Consider the following 25,794-nt stretch of genomic DNA (forward strand, 5'->3'; position numbering starts at 1 on the left):
CTCCCCCCCGTTATTCTTCGGCATCAAGTATCCATCCCTATATTATTGTTTTCTCATTACATATCGCCCGCCCCGTCACCAGTAACCAGTAGCGGAAGGTCACAGGTAACATGGTGTTTTGAACATGCGCTGCGCCGTGTGTTCGCCTTGCTCCTGCCGGCTCCGGCTGCTGCTGCTGCTGCTGCTGCATTGCTGGCCAATACTGTAAATCCAAATGCCCCATTGGGCTCCGGGTGGAGGAGGTAGGGAGGTATGGAACATCGATGACATGGCGAGCAAGTCTATCTCATCTCATCTCGCCATTGGCATCAGCTATGGCCAACCGGGTGATGGAGGTCACGAAGAAAGAAGATGGATAGCCTCGACGAAAAGGAGCGATATGCTTGTTTCGCCCGGTACCTGATCTGTTCCTGCCATTGTACACGGAAACTCTAACGAGTGTCTGTGTCTGCCCGCATTCAGTGTTGGAGGGAAACTGTCCAACTGTCTCGCTCGTCTGCGCGCTCTACTACTAGGCCTAAGATGAGATGCATTGCATGCTACCGGTCCAGCGAACTGTAACAGTTCGTTACCAGTGCGGCCATTTCCGCCGGCTTCCAAACCACGGTACCCTCTGAGCATGCGAGTAAGTACGTACTTCAGCCCCAGGAACCCGAACGAATCAGTTTGGAACAGGTCAAGGTTAATGTAACGAACGTGGAGACACTGTACTCGCGAGGTACAAAGGGGCGACTTTTAGCCCGCACCAGCCAGAGGTTGCTCCAAATTTGGCCCATCGCCGTGGTGGCGGCAAGGAACATTTGGGAAAAGCGGTACCCTCCCATAGTTTGGTACGGCGGAAGGAGACTAAAAAAACAAGGTGTGCCATCCAACAGCATCCATGGACCATGGACCATGGACCATGGGCCGCCCATACTAAAGTACCTAGGATAGATGCCAGCTGCTAGTATGCTGGTGATACGCCCCGGGCTCGACGGCCTAATCCCCTCCTTGTCCCCCAAAAGTGTCCTTGTCTCCGTTCAGCCGCCCACACACCACACGCCATCCGCCAGGGGGCTATCTACACGCCCTGGCCCCACCCGCACCACACAACACCCGGTTACACAAGCACACACACACACCTGGACGCTCACGCTCACACTCACACTCACACTCACGGCCGCGGCCACACTCCCTCGCCTACTAATCCACCCGTCAGGGAGCCAAGAGGAGGCCATTTAAATTGAGGGACGCTTATCGCAGCTCGGAGTATTTATCCTCGCCAACTGGCCCCGTCAGCGCACCGAATCAAAACAGAAAAACGCGCAGGGTGCATACTACTCAAGATGGTTAATATGTCCCCAGCCTTCTAGAAAATCCTTTACTCTCACACGCTGGCTTACATACGGGACCCCCATAATAACAGCTCCCTGAAGCCTACCTTATGTAGGTAGGTTTCTGTAGGTACTTCACACGCGGCGCGCTGTCCGTAGGATGCCTTTTTGCCCACTCCTTTAGTTAGTAATCGCACACTCCGTCATCGTTCGGCTACCCATTTCGGCGCACGTACACACGCCCTCACTACCGATTTAGCCCAATCCCAACCCGTGCTCTGCCTACATCACACTACGACTACGGCGACATATGCATCATCAGCGTAGCCGGATTGTGGGTGATGGGCGATCTTGACACAACACCCACACACCGAAAAGCAAACACATACCAGTACACATACACATTCACGGTTGACGTGATCATGCTAAAAGAGGCTTTGCCCGCCCTCTCGGTAGTCGCTGAGTTACCTACCTACCTGCCCGCCCTCTTCCTCCCTTCCTTCCTGGACAGTGTGGGGTGTGGAGTGTGGAAGAAGGCGGACTGTGTTGGAAGCTAACGACCGAGAAGAAGAGATTTGGTCTTTTTGCTTCATCTCGGTCGTTAGCGAAATGTTGCTGGCGATGTGACTGTATATGTATGCCAAGAGCGCAGACTATTCCTCTGTTCGGTGCTTTCCTGGGTGGGCCAAATCGTGTCAGGTGAGCCGCTATTGCCGGGCTTTCTTGGGCTTGGCCGCTGGTGTCGAGCATGCAGATCGTCCCATCGGCTGCGGAGACGCTACCGAGCAAGCGCTGGCCAGCCAATATTTCCGTGAAGCGTGAGAGACTTGCCGTGACAGAGTGTCTTAATAATCGGTTCTATTGCGTACGTGCCCCCTGCCTGCCGGCTGTCGATACGCTGTGTCACATCCATCTATCTGGCCCGACTTTTTTTCAACTACGCATCGACAGTGAGAGATAGGCATTCCATACGGATGTCCAGACAAAGTCTAGGGATCTAGGCGTCTGGAGTAGTGTAGTATATCGATCTGGGTCGGGACTATCTCCTCCCTCTCCATTGCGAGGTCGTGGTTGGCAAGGGCCAAGCAAGCAAGCAAGATTGGGCGAAACAGCCCTGCCCCCAGTCGTTTCCAGCACACTTGTTTCGGTCTTATGAGATGGCACTGGCGCATGAACGTGTGAGAGAGGCTGAAAACGGCACCATTGTGAGCAAAGCCGCTGTCCCAGCGAGGGCCCTCCCTAGAGTTCGGGCGGCACTGCTAGCCGGGGCGAGATAAGGTATGCTCTAAAGAAAGTTTTCCCGAAATACATACATATACAACCACGCGTCTAATGCTGTCGTGTGTGTGTCGCATGTGGGTGTGTGCATGCATCATCATGTTTCTCTGTTGTGGTGAAAGGTGGGATTGGATTTGAAACACCATCCTTTGTTGCCGAAAAATAAACCTGGAAGGGGATCCTTCCTGACTCTTTAGCTGGGAGGAAAGGAGATAATATTGCGTAGGCCGGAAACGAAAGCAAAATGCTGCCGCCAAACCGTGACGTGGTAGTACCCGTTCAAGAGGGTGAGACTCGGAAAAAGAATGGCTGCTGCTGCTGCTGCCGCCGCTTTGCTGCTGCTTCTCCAGCATTGCATCCCATTGGGGGGTACTACGAGATAGCAGCCGCTAGACCTGTTTCTGATTCCACCCACGTGTCGAGTGGGAATCGGTTCTGCCCAACTTGAGATTGCTTTCCCTTTCACCGCGTACGCAAGACTGACTGACTGACTGACTGACTGACTGACTCCTGGCGCACGCGCGCGGGTTCCATGTCTTATATCTTGTCTTTCTTGGGAGCTTTCAGTGTGTACCGGTCTGTCTTGACACGGGTGCTTTGTCCCCTTCCAAGACGAACTTTCCAGGCGCCATACACTCCCGCACTGCAGCAAACACGGACAATCGCGGGATCTCAAGCGCCACATTCATTGTACAGCATCTGCAAACATATAGTATAAAATAGAACTATCCACGAATAGAGAAAAAGAATAATTCAAATGCTGAGATATGGGTGCGTTCTATTTAACTCCCTAGCATATTGCTGCTTATACTCCTAGATACGAAGAAAATCACGAACCAGTAGGCGTGGCTAGGCGATGCGGGTGATACACATATGTATGCAGGCATGGCATCGTGGGAGAGTCAGGCAAGCATTCGCCTGCGCATCGTATGTACCGTAGTCCAAGGTAGGTAGTAATCGGTAGGCTCTGTCGTCAAGGTTAGGCCGTTGACGAGTTATTACCAACTTCCTATGTAAGTGGCTGGCGATGCTCGGCTTTTGTAACGAGAGCGGCATTCAATATCTGCGGGCGGTACGCCAGGGTATTTACAGTTTCCCCCTTGAATTATTGTTAATTGGTGGATATCGTTTCACACTTCGGATGAAGTATTGACAGGCCATTTTTGTGTAGGGAGTACATCGATGCTTTATTTAAAACATAAAAAAAGAGAAAAAAATACCACTGTAGAATTTATGCCACTACCGATCTACGAAAATACGTTTCAGCACGATAAAGGTATTGGTGACGCATAAAATACCTATACAAGGGCCCTTGAACGAGCTTATAGGTCCAACAATAATTCAAGGATTAAACTGTATGTGACGAAGTGGTATATGGTTGCCCGGAACGGTGAGGGGGGGGTGCATGTACGGGCGTATATAAGCAGGGGGAGGGTGATGGTAGGTATCATGAGCATATCAGAAGATACAACGGAAGAAACTCCGTTCGACGAGGCGAGAAGACGCATTCTTTCTTTAGGCTTAAAACGCCCGCAGTGTCAAGAGAAACAGCTGATAAAACCTTAGCTAGGATGTTTACAGAGATCCGGAGCGGCAACAGGGAGGTCATGATGGACGTGGTGCCAATTTACGAGTGGTAGAGTCGTTCGCCGTCCGCCGTCCAGACTTTGGGCGGCGGCATGGCTAGGGCGCGGGCTAGATGGGGGGAGAATTCCTGGGGCTTAAGGGCTTAACTCTCGGCCCCAAGCCCTAGCCTAATCAGAACATCTAGATCGAACCCGCCCCTTGTAAACTGTAGGAGGCTATACTTGCTTATGTATTATGTCTGTACGTACATACATACACGTACATACATACATACATGCGTACATACATACATGTGCTGTGCTGCATATGCAGACCAGGCCGCTCTCCTCATTCGCCATGCTGGGGGGTTGATTCGGTACAGCGGTACGTAGGTCGGTTTGTTTCCCCCTGTGCTTCCACCGATGGATGTGTGTGAGAGTGAGCCAGGGAGTGAGTGTGTGCATGTGTGAGGGTGTGTTGTTGTCGCCTGTACGAGTGAGTTCCCCCTCGGCGGCGGCAGCTCCACTCACACACCCTCGCACCTGTGGGCAATACATATATATCCTGTATGTACGCATATAGCATACTTGGAGATACCATCCATCCATGAACAAGAACAGCGCCGCGCGCGCGAGATGCAGTAACCAGATTGCCTTGCCCTTCTTTCTTTGCCTGGCTGCAGACTTGGCGTTCAGGGTGGGTTGACCGGCTCCGTCACCCATGCGTTCGACCCCACTCTCATCCCCTTGCAACCACCTTTCATCATCATCATCATCGGCCGTCAGTTCAGTTTGCCCGCACGAGACAGCCGAGAGATGGCAGAGGCTTGTTGGCTTGGCTAGCTAGGGTCAACTCGGGGGAGCAAGCCACACACCACACAGGGCGATAAGAGACAGAGGGAGAGAGGCCAGCCACTGGCTGGGGGCCCTTCCCATCCCACCGCTGTTTGTTGCATCCGTCTGCCTGTCTGACCACTTACGCTATGCACGCCCACGCCCGCGCCCACACACACCAGATGAGACTCGCTCTAGGGCAGAACTGTGCGTCAGATGTTGAGCTGGTTCTAGTTCCCTGCAGTCCCTATTAGTCCCACGAACCAGTCCCCTTACCGGTCGGCTTGGCGTTCATGGCCACAGACGAAGGTCCGGACGGTACTGATGATTGATTAATGTCTGTTTCTCGTGGCCACTTGTTAGGCATTGATGGATACAAATCTATCTACTGTATGGAGAAAGAGCCTGCACCCACCCAAGTTGCCCTTTGTTTCCTGCTGCGCCATCTCGGAATCCCCCATCTTAAGGGGTACTGTTGCAGGGATGAGGCGTAGATTAGGTAGGTAGTTACGTAGTCACCTTCCCCGGCGCGGAAGCCGAGTTATCAATTCGGGAAACGATATGGTACGGTAACCCCCAGGGTGGTTGGTGGGTTGTTGGTTTGCCGCAAGCCTAGTCTGCCCTCGCTCGCTTATTTACAACGGGCGAGAAAGATGCCTGCCTGCCTACCTAGCCTAGGTTATGAGAAGATACGATACGGGAGGGAGGGGGGTGTGCAGTTGAAACACGGCCATCTTATTTTAGGCAGGCCTGCAGAACAATTCTGCGGGATCGGGACGCATGAAGCGACAAGGAAGACGCCGCTGGGAACGATGAGCGTATGTAGATCGGATCATCGAACCTCCATCAAGGAGCATCTAAAACACGCCCGCCCCATTCGTTTGTCCCCGAAAATAACGAAAGCAAGGAAAAAGAAAAAAAAGGCTTGATCTTAGAGCCACCGACGAGCCGAGCTTTTTCCCCCTAATTCATGGGCATTGACGGTTGTCAAAAGCCAAGAAAGTCAGTCAGAGGTCGTCACTTGTGTGCCTGTGCTGCCGGTGTATCGTCTTGTCTTCCGTAGCACTCGCTCGAAGAGATGTCTGTCTGCACGTACATACATATGCATCCGTTCGCCGCCGTACACAGCCGATCCATCTGTGGTGGAACAGATAGATTATGATTCCCAGAGCAGGTGCCACTTGGCTTGTCAAGGTCGCAGCCGTCTTGCTCCACGCCAGCCACAACAGTCAGGCTCATCTCGGATGCCCGTATATTATTAGCTAATGCCCGCCGTGCGCTTGCGGCGCCACGACGTAGCACGTTGCCACGATGGCTCAAGTGTTTGACGAAACGGCATGTCTGCATCACGAGTGTTTGAACGACGATGATGCAGGCTGGATATTATATAATGCATACATACTTCACAAGGTATTGTTTTTGCCTGGGAGCCCATCCGAAGGAACGCTTTCGTAATCGTCAATGGTCAAGACGAGAGAGGGTCGCATCAAGAATACAATTGACTGTCCGCAACACCAGCCGATTCCAATTCTAAGTCCTCCTACTCCATGCCGCATGCTTGACTAGAATACAATAGAATAATAACCAGACTCCGGTAGGCCCCAATAAAATACAACAATTTCCTATGACCCTTCCTTTTCGTGGTCATGATCCGGGTTGTAGTTCGTCTCTCCCAACATCGCCGTAGGCTGAGATGTCATGGCCGTCTGCGTGCTAGACTGTGGCTGGGTACTTATGGTTGGGCCACTGGTCTGATTAGGCGGTTGAGATGAGCTTCGTGTAGACGTCGCTGCATGGAGCCTTTGGTCCAAAGCCTTGAGCGCAAGAGCTCGTCTCCTTTCTGCCTCAGCTCTTACACCACCAGGGGCACCTCGCGGCAGATAGCTGCCACCCTGGCCGGTCGAGACATCTCCTGGCGAGAATGGTGTGCAGACCCGCATTGCCACCAAGGCATTGAATATCTGGTCCGAGAAAGCGGCGACAAATGGCTTTACGGGTCCCGGGAAGAACTCGGCAAAGGCGAAAGTCTCGCTGGCATCCCCCCGCATCGAAGTCGGTTGCGAGGAGTCGAGGTCAGGGAACACAGTTTTGTAGAAGCGCAGGTACGTCCAGCTCGTCAGGAAGGCGAACAAGGACAGGAACAGGGAGGCGCTCGTGAGGAGTGGCGTCAGCGAAAGAATCGCCACGACACCAGTGTATATGAGAGGGAACTTGGGCACCCTCATCGACAAGATACCACGGAACAGGGTGACAGTATGCGCGGGAACGAGCTGGCTGAACGCGACGAGGAAGGATATCTGCAAAGGAATGGTTCCGGCAATCGTGGTCAGGCTATTCCGCGAACAGCGTCAGTCTATGTTGCTAGGCAGTGCTAATCGCATTTGGGATCGGGGGTTTGTCACTTACGTCCACCTTTCGTTGCGTGTAAGCGTAAATAGCATCACCAACACTAGGAAGCAGAGCATGTTGGGTATCAGAGACACCACCAAAAGAAACTTTGCAAACTCTCTGGATGACCAAGCACGTTCGAGGTAGCGCCCACCATGGAACAGCGTCAAACCAGCAATGGACAGTGTGAAGATGTTACTCTCCACCAACGTAGTCGTGACGAAGGTCCAGGGGTAGAACAGCGACAACTGAGGCACAAGAGTGAGCCACTCGACGACGATTTCCGACTGCGCAGACCATTGTCGGTATCGCACTGCGGCACTCAAGACCGACTGGAGGAGCAGAGCAACCAGCAAGATCCGGGTGACTGGGGGGGATATTGAGTCGCGGAGGCATGGCTGTATGCTGACAATGGCGTCCTGCGTCAAGCGAAGTCGGAGATATCCATACACAACAGTCCCGGTGGGTTATCGAACAGGTTCCTGCCGTCAATCGATTCTTGGGGAATCCCGCTTGCCGGCGTGGTCAAAGTGTGGATGAAGAAATGGATGCTCTGGACGTTGAGATATGTCTAGCTGCTATGCACATCACACCCCCAAAAAGACACGTTCGGGACAGTGTCGCATCACGGCCTAAGGTTAGAGGCAGGATCGATAGTCGCGCCGCAGGTGGCCCAAGCGTTTCAGCCTTCCTCCCTGGATTCCTTTTGGCTGCTGCTAACCTACCTGGAAGGTTTTCCCAGCTCGCCGGTGACAGAAACGCTCACCTTGAAGAAATAGGTTTTGGCACCCAAGATGTGGGGTCTGACGGGACTTGACGAGCGACCCGCAGCCAGGGGCGCAGATTCAAAATCGGTAGTGCAACCAACCGCCTCCGAGTCATGTCATTCATGGATGCTCTACCACGCAAGCGAAATAATCAGTTGAAGTCTTGATCCCTTCCCAACAAACATGCACCGGGTCGGTCGAGGAATACAGCAGGTGTGCACTGCACTGCCTATCCAGAGATGGGGAGGGCGGGATGCAGATGGGCCAAGCCAAGCGATCATGGTGTCCCGTACGGATTCCAAGTATCGGCTTGGGCAGAACTTGGGGTCCGGATCGATAGTCCTTGCCCCCCTTCATGTTGTAAGGTGTCCATTTTTGGGCCATCTCTAATCATAATAAGGACGGAATCAATCACCAACCGTTACGCTTGAAGACCTTCACTCACATCTATGTCATGATCAGCTAACTGTTCATACTCAGGTGGTCTTGTGTCCCTAGCCAGCCGTCCGTCCGGCTCCCGACAACAAACCTCTGCACTTACCCCCCCCCGCTACATCTCAACGCACCTGCAGTCTCGGTAACATTCGACTGCTACCCGGGAGACCCTAGTCTAGTTAGCATCTTACCCGGCCTACTGCCAACACAACACACCTGGCCAGAAACCTGGCTTCCAGGCCGGAGCCCATTGCCGCCGAGGGGCACCATTGAACCCCCGAGTATTGACCGCCTTGGACATCATTTTTGACACCGTCCGACAGCTGCACGCTCAAGCGGCAGTGGCTTGTAGTATTTTTCCTCTTCTTCTTCGTAGACAGGTATTCTACCCGCGTAGCGACTCCTTCTTTCATTGCGGAAGCGAGACCGCTACCGACGACTAGTCAGTCCACTGCCTGCCCAGTCGGCCACTCATCATTGTGGCACTCTCAAATTGCATCATGCGCGTGAGCTGCTAGCTGTGCTTGAGAGAAGCATGGAAGGCTAACCGTGTTGGGATAGTAGTCGGGACACAACGATCATCTGTGACCAAGCGATTGTGTCTGCCGATCATCCACTTGGAATGTTTCTGTTTTTACTCCGTACTCTGCTCCTCTGCTTCACCGGGGCAGCTCCCCACGGCCCAGGGCGTGGCAATGATGTCGAAAGGCCCAGCCGAGCTGCAGTAATACTTTCAAATCCTGAGATGACTACTTTCAATGTCATCGCCAGCCAGCCAGCCAGCCAGCCAGCACAGCTGCTTCGAGCGGATGGGATTGTTCATTTCATCAATGGTCGGTCGAGCAAGCTGATGGGTGAACCCAGTGCCAATCGAGAAACCCAGCCCAACATATTGAATGCTCCTTCGACTAGGCTTGTCTGGTCTTGGCGGCCCATCCTAGCCCCCCCCTGGCTCTTTTCGGGGCTGCCAAGGTTGTGTCGACAAGGAGATTGAATCAAGCATACATACTGTGACTGGGCTGACTGACCATTTGAGATTTGATGTTCCAGCATACCTACCTTGCTCCTTTTGGTCCTTCCAGCCTGTAGGTACCCCTAGCAGCTTCAGGGTAAACCCCACGGTTCGGTCAGCATGCCCGCCCGTCTTACCAAAATGCAAACTTGCCAGGGCACAAGGAGCAGCTCTGGCTTATCATTTGACGCTCCGATATGTAGGTTGAGCGGCAAAAGACATGTATCTACATGTAACCTGCATCCCGTTATCGCGTCCAGAGGGACGCGCGCACCGAGGAGGTGAGAACCATAAAATGCTGAAACAAACAAGGCCTCTCTGATGTGCTGGCCGCTTTCTCTCACCTCCACACATGAGCGTACAGCCTGCATCTGCAAGAGCCAAGACCCGGGCCTCTCCCCCTTCAATGTACTGATCAAGCGACCGTAATCGCATGGTTGCGCACTGCGCTGCAAAGCGAGATCCCGATGCTTCATGTTCTGGAGGATATTACAGACCAAAACAAAGCAGCGACTCCCAGAACATGATTCCTTTCACGATACGGTACGGCACTCAAGTTTGGACGCATTGATCGCGAGGTATCGATTGACGAAGGGCCAAATGGGAGGTACATAACCTGACAGGCAGGGAAGGGTTACATTCATGATGAATGTACACGCGCATGGGATGATACATGCATGGAAGACCATTTGTGCACCCGACATGAAGTACATCGAAACCGTGCGCTACCATACCGGCCCAGCCGTTCACTACAGAGCACACTAGGCAGAGAGACCCTTGGAGATGTGTCGTGTCGGAATGGAGCAACGGTCCAGCTTTTTCCCAGAGATCCAATGCTTTCATCTGTTCCCATGGATGATCAATATTGCATGCACAGCGGTTTATTGTACATACTCCTAGGTCACTTTTACTCCTGTACGCTTTCTCGATTCCTTCGATCAATCTGTAGAGGACACGGAACTGCATAGATCTCTCTCTCTGCTTCAATACCTGGACAGACAGGCAGCAGCGCGCTCTCTCTCTCTCTCTCTCTCTCTCTCTCCTCTCTCGGGTACTCAGCTTATCTTGTGCGTATTACCGCCCGAACAAACTAGCCGCCAGTCAGAAATCTGCAGCCGGGCAAACCAGGACGGTTTGGGATGAAGCTTCTGTTGCTGGCAGCGCAGCCCCAGACAGCAGAGACCGAAAAAGAACGAAGTACCAGGCACACGCAGGCACCGGCAGCAAATCGCCAGAGACAACAGGCCCCAAGATTGACTGGACTGGACTTGACTCTACGTACCGTTTTAAAGGTCCTCCAAGCAGCTAAACCCATCCCGGTCCACTTTAGCACCATCTAGGTTCGGCTTGGCTTCCATGGGAGAAGCCCGCTTTCCACCTTTGAGAGACTGCGCTTCTTGCCATTCTTCAATTTGATTTCCACAGCAAGAAAATCTCACGATACAGACTGACGACGAGGAAAAAAAGACGTCCTGGACTGCGTCTTTCCTTCTGCTCTCTCCTACTGTCAGGCCATCGCCTGATCCAGCATCTCAGCACTTTGAGACTGACGAGAACGTCTCTTACCTCCAACGGCCCGGGTCAGGTTCCCCAGCAACCTTAGCTCATCTGTTTCTTTCCCGCTCTATTCTCGGGCTACACACACGCACTCGCGCTCTCCCTTTCTCTCTCTCTCTCTCTCTTTTCGCAGTCCCTACGACATTACAAACGAGCAGGGGATCTCGAATTCGCCTCGCCTCGACATTTCACCAGGCCGGCCAGTCTCATCTCAAGGGACTCCTTTTCAACGCAAAGCCAAGGGTAGACGCCTAGTTTGCTCGCAATCATGAAGGAAATTCTAAATTCAGAGAGGCTGAATTATCTAATGCATGTCTCTCAACCTCCATCGCGAATGCTGTTTTCGTGAGATGATTGCTAACCTCAAAAACTATAGATGGCGATATCTTATAGAAGGAAGTATGTAATATGCAGAATGCTTCGTGTTGATGGCATGCATCGTTGCGCGATACTAACAGTGGCGTGTCTAGATTACCGAGAAACGGCACTCAAGTTCCAAAAAGAGTGGCACGTTGCAGAACCGCATCGGCAGCTGGACTTCGCGCGCTACGTCAAAAGTCATGCACTGGTTAATGTAGTAAACAAAGGCCTCCTGTACAGCTCGGTTGAGCGAAAATGGACACAATCAAAGGTATGTTTGGTTTTCCCCAGAATGCAGGTTTTCGTTGGAATGCGTTGGTGCGCCGGTGTGGTGCGAGACGGCCGATTGGAGACGGGGTGGCATCTCAAAAAACCAAAACGTTGCGCGGATCCAGCCCAGGGGCAAGGCCACTGACATCTGTTGTGCAGGTGCCTCAAAACGCAGCGGCTGAGGCCGAGGCAGTCGAGCTAGGGGTGTTTGGCCCATTGGGTCAAGACGGATCCCCTCATCAGTACGCCGACGAGGAGGACGCAGACGCAGACCATGAAGAAGACATTCCGGAGCATCCAGAAGAACCTTCGCCAACTTCTGGCGACGTCGAAAATGCTCGGAAACGCCCAGGTGACAGACCACAGCAGCCGCAGCTCAATGGCGGTTCCCCGGCCAAGCGCCCTCGTCTGAGCAATGGGTACGAAAATGGTGTCAATGCAGCCACGGACCCCATGGAACTTGACAATGCCACTGACAACCACGCTTACCCGTCCCCCTGGAAGGCGAGCAAGCGCCGACGCCGACGCCGCGAACCGACGGTACGGATCAGGGCACGCAAGTCGAAAAAGTCCAGGAATTGACGACGGAAACCACCTTCATTCCCTTGGGCGCTGGCGAGGCAGTTTCCTCACCGCAGGCTACTTTCAAGGTCAACAGCGCAAATGCACCCGTCCTGCTGCATTGCCAGTGGAACCCACAAGATCCATCCATCTTGGCGGCTGCTGGAACCGATGCGCTAGCGCGAGTTTGGACCGTCTCGCGTGCAACAACCACTTTGCCCGAACAGGACCCTGCATCTGACGGTCACGTGACCAACGGGGATGTGTCGCCCCCCTTCCACAGCCTCATCGAGGACGACATGACGGCCTCCTCCATGATCACAGCCATGGCATGGAACGGGGATGGAACCGTCATCGCGATCGCCACGGACTCGGCAGAAAAGGGCCGCATCAGTCTCTGGAGCGCCGACGGCACGCACATTCAGCACTTCGAGGTTCCCGAGTCCCCCATCATCAAACTCAAGTGGAATCCGAACAATACGGCCATTCTTGCCGTGGTTCCTGAAAATGGCGGGACTCTGATAACTATTTACGGTGCCACGACATCGAACACCATCTCGTACTCGCTGCCGAACCACGAACTTAATGCAGATCCATTGGACGTGGCATGGACAAGCGAGGTTGAATTCCTACTCTGCGGAGGCAGTCTGATGGCTTCGTTCAAATGTAACGAAGATAAAATCAACGAGGAGAAGAGGTTCGACACGCGCGAGGGCGATAATCTCCTCCAAGTGCAGTTTGATTGGAGATCCTCTTTGGCGGCTACGTGTGGGGAGAAAGGCTTTGTTGACGTGAGTACCAACACTGCGAGTTGCCAGGCTCACGATTGCTGACTTCTATCAGATATGGGATGCTTCGGGCAAGCGGCGTGAAATCAAAGCTCATGATGGCATGACTTCGGCATTGGCCTGGCAGCCTTTGGCAGGCAGCCCACCGGATGACGAAAGGCTACTTGCCTCGGGTGGTGTCGATGGAGCGATCTTCGTCTGGAACGCTCTTTCTGGTGATGGGAAGCCTAAATGTCAGATGACTATGGATTCGCCCATTGTTGCTCTGGCGTTCACTCCAGATGGGGCTTTCATCGCTGGCGCCACGAATGAGAGGATTCTCATATGGAAAGTGGGAGACCACAGTATTCCACGGGCAAGCTGGAGCAGGTCGCCACACCCAGGTTGGCTGAGCCCTCGAATAAATGCCGACTCCGAGGACGAGGATGAGCATTGTCTCTGCTGGGACGCAACGGGTCAAAAACTTGCGTACGGCGTAAATCATAGAGTGGGTTTTCCTGATGTTCTCTCGCGTTTCACTGGTTTACTAACACAATCTCAGCTTGCCGTTATCAACTTTCGATGACTGGTCTAGTTCTCTTTTCCTTTGTAATTGTCGGGAAATCCAGCGTCAAAAGCATGAATGCGGGGGCTTACTCATCGAATTTAACTCCTTTCCGGATAAGGAGCCAATATACCCGGAGGTATATGCGACCGGACCGCTGGGTGGTGTTGAGTATATCACTGATGGTCTACAAATATGTCTGTGGTCTGGGATGGCGTTCGAATGTAAACTATCTAGCGGGTGCGCTTTCCTGCCCTAGGTATGGCATATATGGGAACCGTCTCGCGCGGGACAAACACGGAATTATTTTGTCTGGTCGGCCGACAGAACCCAAGAATACGCAGGGTCCAGGCACTGCTGGCCCGGGCCCTGTTTGGGAACTTGTGGCCTTGACTCACGAGCTGCTCTGGCATGATGCTTGTGCTTCATCGTTCGGGCATCAGGTCGACGAGATGCTCAACGGCTAATGGGGTTTTCCTCAGGTCGTTGGATACCTACCTATCTCTGTTTGGAGCTGATTGGTTTTGTATTATCAAAAGCGTGTTAAACACAGAAATACTTATTGGGCACACATAGCAGATATTATCATTTTACAGCGTACTTATTTACAATATTCCAAAGTACCGTTATCTATCACTAGTAGTACCCAGGCATATATCTCGAATATTTCCCATGCACACTCCTTGGCCAACATCAAGCCCCAGCCCACCTTAACATTGTGATGGAGTGTTTTGAGAATGTGTACTTGCCCTTTCCATCCCATTTCTCCTCTGTCAACTTGACTTTCTCCTCTCCAGCTACATTGGTAACCTTGACGTTATCACCAGAGACCTTGAAGGCAGTTACCTCTTGGCCAACCCCTTTGAGGTCAACCACGCAGTCATCAGTCTCACTGATGTTCACGACAACCAGGCTGACCATGCCCTCCTCATCAACCGAAGCGCTCACATCGAGCCAGGGAGCGCCATGCTCCAGAGTACCCTGCAGCCATTCCGGGTTCGTCGGGCCATCATACGCGCCAGCCGTGACATGGCAAGCCACAGTCCAGCCGCGCATGTACCGGCTGAAGAGCAGCAGGGGCCACCAGGTCGCCTGCTTCGTGATGCCGTCCGGGGAGGTCATGAGCGGGCTGATGACGTTGACCGTCTGGGCGATGTTGGCCATGCCAATGTAGCGCGACTGCCGCACGAAGACGTTGAGCCACACGGCCACGGCCAGCGCATCAGACAAGGTGTAGGCCTCCTCGGCGCCCTGCTCCCCGGGGGCCCGTACGGGGTCCCAGACGTTCCACTCGTCGAAGCAGATCTTGGTCGGCGGCTTCGAGGCGGGGACCTTGTTGCGGACCCGCGCCAGGTCGATGAGCGCGCCCGTCATCTCGATGGCCCGCTCGGCGCTGAGGGGCGCCGTCGCGTTCTTGACGTGGTCCCCGCCGTCGGCCGTGTAGATGTGGATTGAGTGCATATCGACGACGCCGACGCACCGGTCCAGCACGTAGTGGTCCCACGACGACGCGCCCGTGCCGTCCTCGCCGCACAGGATCAGCACCAGGTCCGGATCCAGCAGCCGCAGCGCCTTGGCCCACTGCGCCGCCTTCTTGGCGTAGTCCTCCTGCGTCATCTGCTCGACCTGCCAGGGGCCCCAGATCTCGTTGCCGAGGGCCCAGTACTTGACCCGGTACGGCTCCGGGTGCCCGTTCTCGCGGCGCTTGTTGGCCCAGTACGTGTCGCGCGTGCCGTTGCAGTACTCGACCCAGGCCAGCGCCTCGTCGAGCGTGCCCGTGCCCATGTTGAGGCACAGGTACGGCTCGACCCGGGTGCCGTCCTGGCGGCCGGCCGAGAGCACGTCGAGCCAGGCCATGAACTCGTCCGTGCCGAACTGGTTGCTCTCGACGCCCAGCCACGCCAGCTCGGGCCGCTTCGGCCGCTGGTCCCGTGGCCCCACGCCCTCGGCCCAGTGGTACGTCGCCACGAAGTTGCCGCCCGGGTACCGCACTACGGGGATCTCGAGCTCCTGCAGCGCCGAGACGACGTCCTTGTGGAACCCTTGCTCGTCCGAGAGCGGGCTGCCCGGGTCGTAGATGCCGCCGTATATGCAGCGGCCCATGTGCCTATTTTCTTTACTGTTAGTCCTCTCCCTCAAGGTAGGTTGGGAAGCATGTGAGATATATTTAGAGATATATATGAACAGTAGACTTGGGGACTATCGTACTCTGTGAATCCGCCATAGGTCATGGGATCGATCTTGGAGAGCTTCTTGCGAGCGTCGACCTCTATGAGCGGGGTCTCCCCGGCGCCAAGCTTCGTGAAGGTCGTCATCGTACGCTGCCTGTCAGTTGTCTGCGACGACGAATGCGGAGCTGCGAATAGTCAAGAACAGGATCAACTGTAGATTGTAGTATAATTGGAAGGAGAAGGAGAATAAATCGAATCGATACAAATTTGAATTTATACTATTGCTACTTTATATCATACAACAATGGCAGCTCCGTCTCAACCTCCCATCCTTTCCCCGTCGTAACTTTCCTCGGCACGGTGGGGGGCGGTCAACTTCGGGTCTTTGGCCGGGGAAGTGCCTGTTTGGAGAAGCTTTGCCCCCGCCGCTGGCGGCCCGGATTGGTGCGCATAAACAGACGAACGCGGAGGGCTCCTCTCTGCTTGGCACTCTGGCTACAGCAGTTTTAGGAAGTGGACTTCTGGGGCACCGATCCGATCACTTGACATATTGAAGGTCAACGACCCCGTGTCTTGACCATCCCCCGCTACCATCGTTCGTTTCTACGTGGAGTTACTCTGCAAAGGCGAGGCACAGCGGCCATCGATTCCGATCCTACTTCAGCAGTATTCCCTTAAGTGCCAATTACTGTCCAAAAACCGGAGAACTTTCGATATATATAACCCGTCGAGGTAACAACAGAGGGCAAGGTCCTCGAAGGCGTAAAATCTCAGGATCCGAGGATATCTGATATTTTGATTGGCCTAGAAACTGTTTCCAGTCTTTGGACGGTAGTTGGCACTCAAGGGGATACGTTACACAGGTCGCGTAGTTGTTGATGGAGTATTCTTTGTGTATATTCATTCATATCCGGACGGTTCCCTAGTGAGAGTGGTACCACTTGCGTGTGCTCATTAAACCCCCGATTTCTCACTTGGTGTATTCCAAATCTGACAATAGATCCGAAAATGTCATTAGAGTTGTCTAGCTCCGCAATGCATGTCGAAGCGTGTATTTCTTGGCGATATACCGAAACGCCTTGTCCACGGAAGACAACATCTAGTTCTGGTATTTCTTGAATTTCTGGACGACGCGCTCAATACCGTCACAGCCCAGCTTCAAGGTTTCCATCCTGGGTCCGTATGAGAATCGGACAACTGTAAGAATGATTAGTAAGTATAACTGGTCCAGGAGAGGCATAAAAAGAAGGGGGAAAAAGGGAAGCAACTCACAGTGATGGCAAGGGCTGTCAAACAGATCTCGTCGTCGTGAAGGGTTAAGATCGAAGAAGATGCCGGGGACGACGATGACCTTCTCCTCGAGACAGGCCTGGAAGAAGTTCAGACCGTCGGAGATGGGGCCGGGCAGACCCTCCAGGTTCAGCCACAGATAGAAAGTGCTATCTGGGACGTACTTGATGACGAAGCCCATTCCACGTAATCTGCGGAGAACATAGTCTCTTTTATCCTTCATTCCACGAGGTTAGGGACTGGGTTTTCCAATGAGGTTATTCAGGGGTAAGCTTACTCGGAAGTGGTGTTGCAGTGCCACCATCTCGGTCTGCACCAGCGATGGCTCAAGCATAGGAACAGCTGCCTCCTGGAAAGGCGCGTTGGCTCCACCGTCAAGGTAAGAACCGCAAGATCCAATACTTTGAGCTGATTAGTAATCTGTTAAGGATCTGGGGAATCGCAAGATGTTACTTACGCCTTGATGAACTCCTTGGGGCCCAAGATCCACGCAATTCGCCAGCCTGGCAACCGGAAACGCTTTGTAAGCCCATCAATAATAAGCACGTCGTCTTCGTCCACATCCTCTACATTCTCAGCAGCAGAAATGGTAGTGCCATCGCAGTCGCTGGTGTAGTTGTAGCCCGAGTAGAACTCGTCGCTGATCAGGGTAGCCCTGCCTCGGCAGATGTCCTGGATCTCGGCCAGCTCAGGGTTGGCAACCACACGGCCCGTGGGGTTTCGGGGGTTGGAGGTGAGAATGACCGAGGTGCCCCGGGCGATCTCGTTGGCGATCTTGTCGGGGTGGATGTGATAACCATCACTCTCGTCAAGAGGTGTAGGGATGGCCGCGAAATTTTTGAACAAGGATAACATCTCGTTACTTTTCGCTTTAATTAGTTTATATACGTCTGGTTTGATGTAGGGGGTGTCATACTAGGCTGTATAATCGGGGATGAAGAAGCCGACATAGGCGTTGTTCAGAACGGCCGCGATTCGGATCAACCCAGCACGACCACCGGGGACAATTGCAACGTTCTCCCAGGTGTATTTCGACTCCTTGCCTTGACGGTGATGCTCGTTGTAAAGGTGCGCGACGGCTTCTCTCAATGGCTTGATACCGGCGGTTGGACCGTACTCTCGGGCGGCGGAGGAGACATCGATGGTCTGAGGTCGCGGGAAGCAGCCCTCAATGTCATCCTCGACCTCAGGAGCTCCCTGGCCCAAGTTTGCCCACTCATGGGGGCCTCGAGGAATCCGTACTCGCTGGCTCGCTCGGTACACCAGACTACACCCGTCGAAGCACGACTGGCATCGAGACCAGCGTGGGGCAAATGTCCCTCGTGGGCGGCACGGAACTGACGATGGATTTTGGAACTGGTCTCTGCGCGTCATTGTATTCGTCAGTCTCGATCTGCAGCGCCTTGCATATGCCAAGGTATACCATAACGTTCCCGTTGGCGCCAAGGGGATTAAGACATACCGCTGGTGTTGGGCTCGCCAACACTGAACCGGCGAGACATACGGGGTACACCCGTGTTCCGGTTCATGGAGAATTTGCGGTTGCTGAACATTTTGGCTGATGTTGTGGTGAGGGTTGCTTCTGTTCAAGATGCTTGGCTTTGGTGACAGACTATACGATCAGCCACTATACACTGTGGGGCTTTGGAGATGTAGCGCGATATTGCAGTCTTGCAATCAGTCCTGGCCACAACAACAGGTCGCGACAATTTGGGAAGACTAGGTAGGTCCTAAAGAAAAGAAAAAGAAAAAAGACACAGAAACAACCAGCTTCAATTCGGTTCTCCTGTTGCCAGCCCCCCCCATAAAGAGTGCTGGGAGCGCCTTTTTTCCCTGCCAGGGGTGGGGTCGCTCGCTCGCTCTCAGTACAGTAGTGGCGAGTACGTAAGGTAATACCGCCAACTATTAGCTACGCCTGACCAGCCTGACCAGCCTGATCCCCATGAGCCATCTGGGGTCACCTACTCATGCGTTGTGGGACTGAATTGGTGCACGTTTCAATCACCGACTTTTCGGACTGGGCCAATGATGCCGCAGTTCCGCAGCCTGGTTACCAATGCATAGGGGGAGGAGACGGGAGGCATCCCTGAAAATTGAGACACGAGAAAAGCAAGGACCTAGTGAAAGCTTGACGTGTCACGACGAATGCGACACAAGTGAGGTCAGGTATATAGATCCAATCTATGCCAGACTGACCAAGTGGCCCATGAGAGCCGTGTTCTTATGGATAACCAGAAATGGACACAGTACCTCAGCTCGCGCTCCCCGAAATAAAATGCACATATGTATAAGGCATATAGGTACTCCCTCTACATATCTTTTCCTAAGAAGCCTCATAGTTCAGGTTATTGTCTTCGGTATTCTTGCTCGACCAAGCTGAAAACCCGGTTTCAAGTTATCAAGAATCACGATAAAACATATTTCATTTTTGGAGTATCGGCCATCGAATCTGGGTACCAATGATACGACGAAGCCCGGTCAATGTGTGTATGGACTTTATTTCGAGGAGCACCAGCACACGTAATCTGGCATTATGCGATCAGCACAGCCCATCTGATGCTTTTGGGGTACAAGACTATCAACAACCAACGAGTCTAACCACTCCTTTATGTTTGGCCAAGTAGAGTACGAGCTGAATCGGAATGTTCTGCAAGTAAGGCAAGATCGATTTTGAGGGGTTCGCTCTGCCCCGCACCAGTGAGCGTCAGCGCTATCTGGCTCCCGGTCGTAGATGGAATGAACTAGGCAGGTACGTAGCCATCCTCAATAGCTGCACCAGAATTATGCCACCTATTCTGGAGTACATATTGGTGATGCCTAAGTCCTTCAATTCACAGACAATTATGAGACTGACCAGAATCGGTTATTCCATTCGATTTGAATATTATTCCATGTTTTCCTGTCCGTACGACTGGAATAAGTGGCGGAATGATGACTCTGTGCATCCAGCCACATTGGAGGGGGGACAGGTACCTAGCTGTTTATTCGCAAACTGCGCTATCTGGATAACAGATAGCCTACCAGTAGTCGCTGTGGATCAGAAGTCCTCTGAGCTGACTAGCTCAATGGCACTTAACGCGTCTCTCCAAAAACCAACCGCGTCACGGAAAGTGAGCCAACAGGCACACCACTCGCATATATTGGCACCGACTGATCATTCCGGACCGCAACAGCAACGAAACCTGCAACGACCATAAAAAATGGCTTTGATTGTCGACAAACACCGACCGCGGTCACTCGACCAGCTCACATACCACGATGAGCTGTCTGACCGGTTGCGCTCGTTGGCCCAAAGCGGCGACTTCCCCCATCTTCTAGTCTACGGCCCTTCGGGTGCTGGCAAGAAAACCCGGATCGTTGCGACCCTCAAAGAGCTATACGGTCCCGGTGTCGAAAAAATCAAGATCGACGCCCGCGTCTTCCAGACAAGCAGCAGCCGCAAGCTAGAATTCAACATCGTCACTTCTGTCTATCACCTCGAGATCACACCTTCGGATGTGGGCAACTATGACCGCGTCGTTGTGCAAGACCTGCTCAAGGAGGTAGCTCAGACACAGCAGGTCGATCAGTCGGCCAGGCAGAAGTTCAAGGTCGTGGTCATCAATGAGGCCGACCACCTGACGCGCGATGCCCAAGCAGCCCTCCGACGAACCATGGAGAAATACAGCCCAAACTTGCGACTCATCCTGCTGGCCAACAGCACCGCAAATATCATCGCCCCTATTCGCAGTAGAACGCTGCTGGTTCGGGTTGCCGCGCCATCGATTCAAGATATTACCACAGCCTTGGCCGATTCGGCTAAAAAGGAGGGTTGGCCTGCAGCCGCAGGACTTCATAAGCGAATCGCGCTGGAAAGCGGCAGGAATCTACGAAGGGCACTGTTGATGTACGAGGCAGTGCACGCACAGAAGTAAGTCCCCAGGACAACCTGGCGGCATCATGAATGATGTGCTGACTCTTTGTCATAGCGAGAAAATTACAGATGATACCCCGATACCACCGCCTGACTGGGAGGCCCTGATCGGCCAGATCGCCAAGGAGATCATGGAGGAGCACTCGCCAAACCGTATCCTACAAGTTCGAGCCAAACTTTACGATCTCTTGACCCACTGCATACCGCCCACCACCATCCTCAAGACCCTCACATTCAAACTCATTGCGTTGATTGATGACGACCTGAAGTACGACGTTATCAAGTGGTCAGCCTTCTACGAACACCGCGTCAGGACAGGCACCAAGGTCATCTTCCATCTCGAGGCTTTTGTTGCCAAGTTCATGCGTATCTTTGAGATGTATCTGATGCAAATGGATATGTAATTGGGTTGCGTTGTAAGATTCTGGCGTTTCTTTTTTTTCGGTCTGGGAACTCGGGCGTTGGGAATGATCAACGGTTTACTGAGCCAAAAATAGATGGTTATTTGACGACGAAAGACGAGCTTGGCTTCGATAGCCCGCTGCGGTTTCATGGGAATAGTGCGAGCGACGAGTTGCCAGTATACCCTCTAGAAACTAATGAGAATAATTCACAGAACACGTCTGGGCATTTCAGTATTGGTTTCACAAGCACAATCTTGCATTTTCCCTACATTCGATGATTGCTCCTGTGACCCCTGGCCAACACCACAATACTACTTATGTATCCCGGACATTCCCATTGGAGGTCTGCAACGAGTCGCCAACCCCAGAGACCGACCACTGGCAACCGGACCGTGTTTGCGTACTGTCTCGCTGAGCACTCCGCTTCATAGAGTATCACCTACGTATATCATCAGACATACCAAAAGTCATCAGAAGTGGTTTGGAATGAACAGACCAGGGAAACAGACCACCAAGATCTTCGGTACCATATCTATGTAATATAAGAAGCAAAAAGCGAGTTTGGCCCGATCATCCAGAGACAGTCCAAAGCCGGGGACAGCCATGCCTCCACGACTCAGGGATAGAAGTACGAGCTTGCGCCGATGAACTAAAACCAGATGACAATACTCCTTTCTTCCCGAAGAGCGAAGCGCGCGCTCCGGTTGCCAGGCCACTTGTTGCACATTTCGCTCGCCGAACATCACATGAAGTGTGCCCGTTTGGTCGATAGTCGTAATAACGTTCACCAGGGTAATAATTACACTTACAGCGTTTATTCAACTGGGTGTCCCGTATCACCTGGTTATGCCGGGCATCGACTGCTTACTCACTGAAGTATGCCTGGCCGTGGAAAGAAGTTCGCTTTCTGAGCGCAAAGATCTCCAGTGGATGACATGTGGCCTTCCCTTGGTATAAGGCGGAGATGGCAAAGCACTGACGTCCAATAGACCAGCCGCACGGGACGGAGCACGCCGTGTGGGCGGGCGTCACACATTTCAGGATGTCGTGACAGCATGTCCGCAAATATGCCGGGGTGGCGAAATCAACGGAGCCGTACATGTAACAGGGGCATACTAATACAAGCCGGCAACTTTTCGTCGGCTCCCTTCCTAACCCCCCAAATCATCCACTACCTACCAGCCACATATCATCCCCTTACCGCACATCGTACCATGGGCCCCTTGTAGTGAAGGGAGGTGAATCCGATATCGCATATGTAGACGACGACCACGATGCTGTAGGCGAGTCCGGTGCTAAATCGGGAGGGAGGGGAGTCGCCGAGTATCGGAGCCAAGCAACATACGGGGCTCGGAGGCCGACTTTAGGGAGGTCACGTGAACGAATTCGGGTCAGGATGGCTTTCTGTTGGGATCAAAAGGTGACCCCGGCTTTTGTATGTATGTACAACATCCTGTAAGGTAATGATGGACCTCACAAGAGGACGCCGATGGATGGACGGCCCATCTTCAGGAGGGACTACGCGACAAGACCTGGATGAAGATAATGGAATTGGGTAAAAGATCTCGGTACGTAGTAGGTTGAGGTTCTTTCGGAGGTGGGAACAAAACCAGGGGGAGGGTAGGTATTGGGCCGATGAGTGGGACAAAACATGTATAGAGTGGTCCCATCGGACTTGGGAAGGATATATTTCGGAGAGAATTCAGACGGCTCAGGGACAGTTTCCCGAGATATCTCACGGGATACGATAGTATGAAGACGGACAGCAGTCGGCGTTCGGTCGAGGGTCACAATGTATGCAATGTAGGTTGATACAGGATATAGTAGTATATTTGCTGCTGGCCGAAGGGGTATGTAAGCATGTACGTTACGTAGTCCAGGATGTATGTATATAAGGGAGCCCACCCACCCTTTCTCCTCCCCGTCAGAGCGAGGAGCGAGGAGGCTACCCTATCATCACACCCAAACCGACATGATGCATTACCTACCCACCCAGCGATCCGGGACCGGGCCACTCTCCCACGTTTCTTTATCATCCGTGCGCTATGCCTGCCTACTGCTCTATCGCAAAGCGTAGATTCGGGTACAGTCGCGACGCACTGGTCGTTGGACCTCGGGCCTGAAGGGTCGGTCGGTGGAGCACCGGGCTTGCGGCAGGCTTCACACAGCAGTGCCAGAGCGCCACTACTGCGAGCTTAAATCCAGTTCTACTGTTCTTACAACGAGACCCTACCCTACCTACAGCGCAGCAGGGCCTGCAAGCATGTCAGGTGGGAACGCTTTGTGCAGTGCATCAACGTATGTACGCATTTCTCCATCTGCTTGCATAGGAAACGATTCTGAGTATCTCTGGCTGCGTGTCGCCCGTAGAGAGACTTGATAGCCTCGGCCAGGTTCCGGCTACTAGACCCAAGCACATTAGACTTTATACCAGCATGCAAGTTGCTCCGTTTCGTGATCGTACAACCAGAGGGCGAGGGCGAGGGCGAGCGTGCTGGGATGTGTCGCACCACCCTCGCTTGCATGCAGTTTACATTGTTGGTATGCTGCATGCACTTTCTGCATTCTTAGACCTGGGTCATCAGATTTGCCCATACTCTTGGCTACAATGCCTTATCGATCGTAAAGTGAAACTATTACTCATAAACCTGCCGCCCACTGGCGTGTATGATCTGGTTGTCACATATAGGTCAGGGCACTCTTCCCCTGCTGCTGACTGCAGCGAGACTTGTACCTACGATGTGGTGGTACATGCGGGATGTGCATGTCCAAGAAGAGTATGGCCACTGGCAACTGGAGGTCTTACCCCGCGGGGTCATGAGAAAGCCAAGCAACCAGACCTGGCTAGCATATGCAGTAGGGTTACTACACATACCCAGCTAGCTTCTAGGGATGAAGTAATGGTACGTGAGGCTGTACCCATCATCTGTGCGGTATATACGGCAAACGTGCTCCGAAATCGTCTCCTTGGACCGGCCAGGCGAGCAATACCCCGGACTCTGAGGGAGACCCAAGACCCGATGGTCGCCGCGGCGTCGTCACATCATACCTCATGTGTACTACGGCCAGCTACACCTTCCAGTCAAGTCTGTCCACATCTGAACCAGCCGGGATGGACCTTCTGGGGGATGTTTGGAGAAATGACCAAAGCCCAGCCCGGTAAGCATGCGGGGTTGAACCGCTGAAGGGGGAAAGGCTGGGCTTGGCTTTGCGACTTGATATACGAAAGCGGCAACTGAACTGGCCTTGAGACATGGCATCCAGTGATCCATCCGTCCAATCCAGTCGGCAGGCGCAGAGCCGGCGTCTTGTATCACGCAGAGAAACGCGCCGTATCTTCCTCAGGCCCTGTTGCAATGCAACATTGTAATGGCGGGCACTTGTCGAGAGAAAGCAAGACGATCGCTCGGCGTGTACATTATAACCACGAAAGCCCGAGAACCTGTCTCGGTGGAGAAGGTCCAATGATGACAATTTGGCGACTTCCGGTTGAGAGATTATGATGGGGAAGTGCTAGGGCCTATGGGGACTGGACGCTGGTAAAACCACGTAAACAACGGCAGGTAGACCCTCTATAGAATTCGTCCAGAAACAATCTCGCCGGTGCGGTCCGGTTATTGTTTGCGACTAGGCTGCTCCGGCCAAGCTGAGCCGAAATTGGTGATGGGCCGCGGGTAGGAATTATTGGACAGACGACAGAATATGAGAGCCGTCCTGCCTGCAGCGCTGCATTGGGGTCGCGACTCGGTCTTGTCCTTGCTTGTTGGGGAGAGAAGGCAAGACAGGACAGACATTATGTAGCAATGATATATGCCAATTCACCGGAGCGACCGCAGCAGTGGTAGCAAATGGGATCGGAAAGACTACCAGTGCATGTACCTACCTACATCACAGCTCTAGTCGTTCTCTGGCTGCGATAAAGCCAAGCGCCCGGCCAAGGAAGAACACTAGGAGAAGTGTGTGTACTTTCGGCAAAGGGGAAGTAGAGGTACAGTGCTGATTGCCTGCATCCAATTGATCAGTCATGGTGTCGCTGGTGTCGCTGGTGTCGCTGGTCTCGGGGGTACTAAAATCGTTGGGGAGTAGTCCAATTATCGCCTGTCCTTTTGCGTCCCACTTCGGTCATCCGTTCACTCGGGCAGGCGGAAGGAACAGCGATCAATGAGACGAATGGGCTGGACTCTCTACCCCGCGGACTCGTCTCTTGGTATCCTAGATGGCCAGAGGTCGCAATAGCGGTACCTAGGGCCAACGGTCCAGACAGCTGCGGCATGGCCATGGCCCCAAGTACCCGAGGGTGTGCTGACGGGCGGGCGAGCGAGGGCGCGAGAAAGTGTGTCGTGT

General features: G+C 53.3%; 5 protein-coding genes across 5 annotated transcripts; 2 read left to right on the forward strand and 3 right to left on the reverse strand.

Moving 5' to 3' along the window:
• Nucleotides 1-6,612: 6,612 nt before the first annotated feature.
• On the reverse strand, nt 6,613-7,774 carry PG986_009059 (riboflavin kinase; the record flags this gene model as incomplete). Its single annotated transcript, XM_066845281.1, has 3 exons — nt 6,613-7,321; nt 7,397-7,665; nt 7,712-7,774. The coding sequence occupies 3 exons, from the start codon at nt 7,772-7,774 to the stop codon at nt 6,613-6,615; spliced, it is 1,041 nt and encodes a 346-aa protein (XP_066697679.1).
• A 3,847-nt stretch (nt 7,775-11,621) lies between these two features.
• PG986_009060 (uncharacterized protein) lies at nt 11,622-13,693 on the forward strand (the record flags this gene model as incomplete). The annotated part of the gene is given in 5 exon segments (XM_066845282.1): nt 11,622-11,780; nt 11,939-12,319; nt 12,331-13,131; nt 13,184-13,615; nt 13,670-13,693. Coding segments are annotated over 5 exon segments (1,797 nt in total), but the record flags the coding sequence as incomplete, so codon positions are not given.
• Nucleotides 13,694-14,365: 672 nt separating this feature from the next.
• Nucleotides 14,366-15,987, reverse strand: PG986_009061 (uncharacterized protein; the record flags this gene model as incomplete). Its single annotated transcript, XM_066845283.1, has 2 exons — nt 14,366-15,779; nt 15,881-15,987. 2 exons carry the CDS (start codon nt 15,985-15,987, stop codon nt 14,366-14,368), a joined length of 1,521 nt encoding a protein of 506 aa, XP_066697681.1.
• A 955-nt stretch (nt 15,988-16,942) lies between these two features.
• Nucleotides 16,943-18,686, reverse strand: PG986_009062 (uncharacterized protein; the record flags this gene model as incomplete). The annotated part of the gene is made up of 7 exons (XM_066845284.1): nt 16,943-17,040; nt 17,116-17,350; nt 17,411-17,534; nt 17,591-17,995; nt 18,050-18,326; nt 18,395-18,496; nt 18,596-18,686. 7 exons carry the CDS (start codon nt 18,684-18,686, stop codon nt 16,943-16,945), a joined length of 1,332 nt encoding a protein of 443 aa, XP_066697682.1.
• Nucleotides 18,687-20,333: 1,647 nt separating this feature from the next.
• PG986_009063 (replication factor C subunit 5) lies at nt 20,334-21,450 on the forward strand (the record flags this gene model as incomplete). The annotated part of the gene is made up of 2 exons (XM_066845285.1): nt 20,334-21,043; nt 21,102-21,450. The coding sequence occupies 2 exons, from the start codon at nt 20,334-20,336 to the stop codon at nt 21,448-21,450; spliced, it is 1,059 nt and encodes a 352-aa protein (XP_066697683.1).
• Nucleotides 21,451-25,794: the final 4,344 nt, after the last annotated feature.

This window comes from Apiospora aurea (assembly GCF_038362705.1).
Source record: "Apiospora aurea strain CBS 24483 chromosome Unknown utg000006l_segment0_segment0, whole genome shotgun sequence".
Classification (NCBI taxonomy): Eukaryota; Fungi; Ascomycota; class Sordariomycetes; order Amphisphaeriales; family Apiosporaceae; genus Apiospora; species Apiospora aurea.